This window comes from Halyomorpha halys, unplaced genomic scaffold (assembly GCF_000696795.3).
Source record: "Halyomorpha halys isolate HHAL.00 unplaced genomic scaffold, Hhal_1.1 Scaffold573.1, whole genome shotgun sequence".
Taxonomy (NCBI): domain Eukaryota; kingdom Metazoa; phylum Arthropoda; class Insecta; order Hemiptera; family Pentatomidae; genus Halyomorpha; species Halyomorpha halys.
This window is the reverse complement of record NW_027105077.1, coordinates 66526-73729: the sequence shown is the minus strand read 5'-3', so window position 1 is coordinate 73729 and position 7204 is coordinate 66526. Positions and strand designations below refer to the sequence as shown.

The 7204-nt window shown below is 31.8% G+C and overlaps 1 protein-coding gene across 1 annotated transcript; it reads right to left on the bottom strand.

Moving 5' to 3' along the window:
- Nucleotides 1-3097: 3097 nt before the first annotated feature.
- LOC106684360 (apolipoprotein D) lies at nucleotides 3098-6887 on the bottom strand (the record flags this gene model as incomplete). Its single annotated transcript, XM_014426401.3, is given in 6 exon segments — nucleotides 3098-3670; nucleotides 4087-4242; nucleotides 4349-4441; nucleotides 5937-6031; nucleotides 6204-6334; nucleotides 6764-6887. Coding segments are annotated over 6 exon segments (882 nt in total). The 3' UTR covers nucleotides 3098-3386.
- Nucleotides 6888-7204: the final 317 nt, after the last annotated feature.

Sequence of the window (7204 nt, the reverse complement as noted above, 5' to 3'; positions counted from 1 at the left end):
ACTTGTTTACTATGACTAAAAAAGGCAAATGATTTAGATATTTTTGTCAAATGCCATTTTCTCGCATAACAATACTAGATATCCGACAGCCCTAAACCATTTTGTACAATTTGATCTATTTATAAAGATTGTTAAAATAATAGAAAACTGTATTTTCTAATAGTTTTAGTTGTAATCATGAAGTTTGTCAAATAAAATGGTGAAGAGACCATATCTATGGGATAAGCTAACAGTATCTTAAGGAGTATAAAAAAACTAATAGAAAAAAAACAAAAAAATGGGCAAAATAACACACATCCTAGACAAAGTTTTGATGAAAAGGCAATACTGAAACAAAATTGTTGCTAATAGTATGTTACATAATGAACTAAATTTTAAATTTAATTTTTCAACAAAAATTAATTATTGACCAAAACGTATACTACAAAAACTACTTTGCTCAAGAATCATAAAGAAGCAGTAGAAACATCAAAAACATGCAAGAATTAATACCAAAGGAACTAAAACTTAGAACTTAGAAGCAAAAGGATTATATGAAGAATTAATAGAGAAAGATCTGCCGACTGAAGAAGATGCAGCTTGGAAAAAAAAAAAAAAGGTACTCTCTACTATTATTCTAACTGTTAGTGACGATATATTGCCATTGATTAGAGGCAAAAAATGTGCGAAAAAGCTTTGTGAAAAATTAAAAGAGAGCTTTGAGGGTGTTCCAGAGGAGAAAATGATTGATTTAATGTTCCTTGTCAAAATTAGGAAAACAGTGGTGAAATATTGGATGAATATCTTATGAGGTTTCAATGTTTAGATCAAGAAATAGCACAACTGGGTAAACCCTTAACAGTCAGGGAATCAGTAAGATACATCATTGAAGGCTTACCACCTTATCATAATCAGTAATAATAATAATCAGATCATAATCCTGTTGTCATAGCTATTTTGGTAAATATAATATTGAATATTGAATTCAGTGAAGTAAGGTAAATGCTTTTGTCATTTCAAAGAAGGAATAACCTTAATAGGAATGAACAAACATTAAAGACATATCATAAAAGGTTAAACTTTTGTCTAAGAGCCTGCTTTCTTTGTAAAAAACCAGGTCACCTAAAAAAGAAATGCTGTTTTAACAAATAAAATAATAGACGACACAATGGAAATGGATCCTCCGATACACAAAAGCCTCAACCAAGAAGACATCATAGAGCATCTTTGGCTAAAGAATTTGCCTTATGCACAATTAACAGAGACAATAAGTATCTGGTGGAGTAAGAAACCAAAGAAAGATAGAAGGAGTACCGATAAAACTAATCAAAAATTAAAATGAAGACACACAGGAAAGGTGAGAAAAACAACCATAACTTTCAGAATGTTTTAATTCCAAAATTACCTGATAACCCATTGTCTGTGACCAAGTTAATTGAAAAGGAGAATAAAGTCATCCTTTCCCAGGAAGGAAGCATCGAAGAGAGTGTTATAAACACTTCGAAGGCAAAGTCCCTACACCAAAAGAACAAGTGACATCTGATCAAGAACGAACAATAAACGATGAAGTATCTGGTTGTGAGTCCTAAGTGCCTAAACTATTAACTAATGTTGAACATGAACATGCTAGAAGATCATTTAAATATGAGTTAAACTGTGAGGTCCTGATGATGATAGCAGTGAAGTGTTAATGAAAATAAAAGTAGCAAATGAAAAAACTAAAGAAGAAGAAGAAAGTAAGAAATATACTCATAGCAAGAAGAAGAAAAAACTCAAAAAGAAAAGGGGATTTAGTGATACAACGAGTATTGTTAAACCTTCTATTGATCCAGATATTCATGATTTCAGGGAGTATTTTGGTGAATATTATAATCCTGACTTTATCATACAAATTTTAGGAAGGAAATTGTTGTAGAAAATTGATATTATTATTTAATTTGTAAATATTGTTGTAAATAAAACAGTAGATCGTGACACTGCTCCTCCGACAGGAGACCTTTGTTTGGATCATTCAGGCTGGCGTCTATTATTGGAAACATATACTTTTTTGTCTTTGTTCATAAAACCCTTCCCTAAATTCCACAATACATTTTCCTTGCTTGATACAATTTGGTAACATAGCTATTTATCTAATTCAAAGCCTTCATCTAGGCCTAACCTCTATTGACCTTGCCTCCATAGAGTTTTGTGCCAGGGTTAATTCCACAGACATGTTCAAACCATCTCTACTATCATTTCTCAAACATTACTAAGGTTTATTTTAATGCTGAGATATATAGTTCTTCTGTATTGAATTCATTTCTGATCCTCTCACTGCATGTTTTTGAAGCCACTATGTGCAAGTAATGCATCTCCAGTGCATTTACTTGGGTCCATTTGTTGTCTGGAAGGACCTAACTCTGTTTTATATAACAGAATAGGCAAATGTATGCTCTTGAAAATGTACAACTTCACTTCCCTCCTGACCTCTCTCATTTCCATAACTGTGTTGTAAAGGGATTTGTATATACTATTAGGTTTTCCTATCCAGAGGCTTAGCACTTCTTGTCTTCTATTTCTGCAAATCACAGTTCCCAGGTAGGAGAATTCATTTATATCTTCTAACACCTCACTATTACAAATCAGATGAATTCTTTCAGGCTCTCATCTTACCTTTGAGATCTTCCTCTTCATTCTGAGTATTATTCTCGAGAAAGTGCTCTTTCTGTTCTTCTCATTCATCGTAAGTGTTTTGACTCTAATATACGTATGTAATATATAAGGTATTTGTTTCCTAGAACTCCAAGGACCCTGATTCGAATCCGGCTCAGTAGAAAATTGTTTTCTGTTACTCTATAGTCTATGAGTCAACCTTGTGGGTTCTGGAGCCCTCCTGGGGTCCACCCAGTCTCATAAATTGGGTACTCTTAATTAGGTAAAAATCTAGCAGTCGAGTGTGATTCAGACCAAATCACCTCCTCGTGCAATGGCTGTTTTAGTAACAGTACTTCCTTAAAAAGTACTGAACCCCTGACCCTTCATAGCTTGTAGTGGTACAGATTTTATTTTTTAAATTTTTATAACTATAAAATACTTAAATATTGTTTAAGGATTTTTTTTTTTAAAATAGACACTTAAATATTTGTACTCAATATGGACTCTTTATTTCAAAGTTACAGAATTATTAAAATAAATAAAGTAAAAATATAACTCAAGAAATGTTAAGTCACACTTCTTGAAAATAAGAATACTGGAAGCAAGATCTAGAGTATGACCTCGAACTAATCCGAGAACTATAACAAAGGAAATCCCTACTAATACACATTAGGGTCTATTTATTATCACTTTGATTGTAACGACTTAAATTAAATACATACTAAATCTTAAATAGTTAAAGCTTGTAATGTACGACATTCATAGAATGTGATTTAACTCGAAGACTCGGGGACTGGTGTTGGTGCCGAAACAGCAGGGGATGGCCTCTTTTCTGGTTCAGAAGGCACAGGCTGTTCAACTGCTACAGGCTGGCTTGGTTGAGGTTCCGGTTCAGCCGGAGCTATAGAGTTAGAGACCGTAACTGCTGCCTCGGTACTGCTAGGTTCAGGTTGTGGAGCTGGCTCAGGTTCGGGTTTGGCCTCAGGTTCAGGTTTGGCCTCAGGTTTTGCTTCGGGTTTAGCTTCGGGTTCAGGGTTTGCTGCTCTGGTTTTGGTACCTATGAAGAAATAATAACATTAATTATTATTCTTAAATTTAGTAAGAAGCCCATTATATATCTATATTAAAAATCAATGGCAATATTATCTTGGTTTTAATAATTACATTTATCATTATTTTAAATTCCTATCTTCAGAACTAAAAATCAACAATTTCAAACATAATAAAAAAAAAAAAAGAATAAATAGTTCTTAGAAGAAATATGTTGCAATAGAGTCAAGATTTTTCTATGATTAGCTTTTCTTATCACACAAATAAAATTGAATTAATTTACAATATAGATATAATATTTTTATCACAGCATGAGGGTTATTATAAAAAAAACTAAATGTTAGCATTAAATTTTAGAATAATTAGAAGAGCAAAACTATTTTTTGGTAGATCTATGAAAATTATTCATTAAAATATCCTTACCTCCTTCTGGTGGTGCAGCCTCACCAATATTACACTCCTCTTGCTCGGCCCTGACAAAGAAGGTCCTGGAGATCTTGTGCTTATCCAGAACTGCATACGCTTTCTGAAGTACAGTTCCTGGAGGCAATCGCTCTCTAGTCATGAGCCAAGCTGACTCTGTACAAAATAATAAAAAACATGTCCATTTATCACGTGTTAGTTAATATTTTATATTCCTGATTATAAACCTGGATATTAAAATATATAAATAAATTGAACTTACGTGTGTTGAGAATTCCCAGTCCTGAGCAAGACCACACAACAGAGTAGGAGTCATAATCAGTTTCCAGAATAATATATTCAGTTTCCATTGGGACTGAAAAAGGGTAGTATATTGTTAAAACCTCATTAGCAGAAGAAGTTCTTGAAAATTATTATTTAAATATGCATATTTTATGAAAAATTACTTTTTGGTAAGGATTGATGGGATGATGAGTATAATTTTCTAAATAATTTTAGATCCGATGTTTTTTTCTGAAGAGATTGTAAGTATAGTTATTACTACAGAGTTAGTACTACCTCATAGATGATGTATCTTTTACCTGCATACAACAGTGTATGCTCATGATTTATGAATATAATTATAGAAATACGTGATTATTGAGTTAGTTATAATTAAAGATCATAAAAGATTCATATCTAAAGCAACTATTAAGAACTTAGTGAAGGTCATTCAATCTTTTACTATGTAACATGATGAAGCCTTACCCACCCTCTATAAAGTGGGTAGCTGTGCCTTCATTGCGTTGAGGGATAAACCTAACTATTGAGCCAGAACTATAAACCTATACCTTCAGAGTAAGCCCTTAGCAAATATTGAACCCAACTGACTGAATAATTTAACATTCATATGACTCAGAATTATCTATTCTATTTTTATGTTGTTTTTTTTCTGTCCATCTTTATGGACCATGAAGATTGTTATTGGATGATATATTGTCATTATAGATACTTATCAATTGTACCAGCCAAGTAGCATGAAGGGGTTCATCCAGCTTCACATTTCTACAAAACTTATTGTCCATGGTGTTTTATCTATTGTTTGATAAACTATTCCTCCAGGATCAATATTTTATAATAATTCTAATTTTACCACAAATATACAATCAAACATCGAGATTCAAAAAGAAAATATTCGACTGACAAACAAAATTAGCTAGACTTGATTCTTCTTAACAAAAGCAGTACTAGGTTCAAAGAACTGATTAATAAGTAAGGTTACTTTAGAAGTATATGTAGTTCTATGAGACTTACTCGCTGCCTGGTTATTTCTGACATACTGGGATAGGAGGGGTTATCTAGACGTGACCAATCTATTCTAACCATGGTGGGAGGGTCAAGTTTTCATTCTGTTGGATCACCACAAAATAAAATTTAAACCCTCCTCCCCCCAAATAAAAGTCAAACAAAAGCCTGTAACCAAGACCAACAACTTAATTTGCTCAGTCACAAATGATACATTGTTCCATCAGACTGATCATTCATGAACATATCCACAAATCTTGGAATATTGCATAAAAAAAATCAATATTTAATCTTATTATTCCTAAACTTAGTATGAGTTGTCATGGAGATTGACTGACTTCATCCATTTGAGGAGGGCAAATGATAACCAACTAACAATGTCAGGTGAAAAGATTTTCAGCAGACAGGGGGATCACCCAACCAAGTACTGATCAATTGTGTTCTAGTTTATATTTCTATTCCTCGTATGCTATAGACTTGGAATGAGTGATCAGTGTGTATTATGTTTATTTAATAAGAAAAGGCTATATGAAGAGTATTTGATTATAAAAATTGTTCAAACTTACAAGGCAGTGTTGTATATTTTACGCTGATTTTCGATTCTACTCCTCCTTTGGGAATGTTTCTGATCTCTCCATCAAGCACCCGTTTGATACCAGTGCTAAAATAATAATGATTAAATTTTTGAGCAACATACTTAAATTTTCTGTGAGCTAGTGTTAATTTATTTTTGTAGTGTTAATTAGACTAAAAAAATAGACAAATTAAATTATGTTTGTAGTAATTATTGATTATATTATTGAAGCGAATGAAATTTCAATTATTTAACTTACAGCCTGTTGGTGATTTCATTAGTAACTAGGATCCTGCCGTCAGTTGCCTTTGTGTAATTTGTCCTTGCACAGCGGCTTCCAGCTTCAAGAACAGTGAAGTATCTTTCTGCTTCATACCATGTTCCCAAATACTGTAAAAATATATAACCTTTTATTTTTCCTAATGATGGTTATTGCTCACAGAGGTAGGTAAGTCTCTTTTGCATTTTAGGAAGACAGTGAGGTCAATACCTTAATTTTGTATCCCCTGACTATTGTCAGATACTCAATTTTTAAGGCTCTTAAAATATTACTTTTTAACCTGTTAATACCAATAATTTTTTGCCACGGATGGAACTCAAGGCTATACTCATTAAATTATTTTAATATTCAGAAATATTGTTCAAAAAACTTTAAAATATTTGCATTTACTCCCTTTTGTCATAAAAGGTTATTGGCTACATAAGTATACTCTCATTTTTAATAATATCCAGTAATATTATTCAAACTACAGTAAAAAAAATTCTATAAATTTATGAAACCAATTAAAAAAAAAAAAAAAACTACTGAGAAGTTCATACCTTATCAATGTCGAACCCTGGCATAGCTCTTTTGTCTGGGCACCATCCCAATCCAGGGATCTGTGCCTGTGCAATGGCTATAAAGCACAACACTGTCGTACATATATAAATTTTTAACTCCATTCTATAAAAAAAAAAAAAAAAAAATGGATTTACAATAAAATATAAACACTTTCTAAAAATATTTACATATTCCTAATTATAGGAAGATGGTCTCAGGGTGGTCAAAAAATATACACTAGTAAAAAATATATTTATTTATTATTGCTATTTTCAATACATTTTTGTCAACAGGACCATCTTCGTACATTTAATTATATGTTTTTAAGTAATATCTTCAAATTAACATGTGACTATAATAATTTATAACTATGCGTTTAACTGCTATGTATATGAAAATTTTCTTAATCATTTAAATTGAACTGATATTTACGATATTTT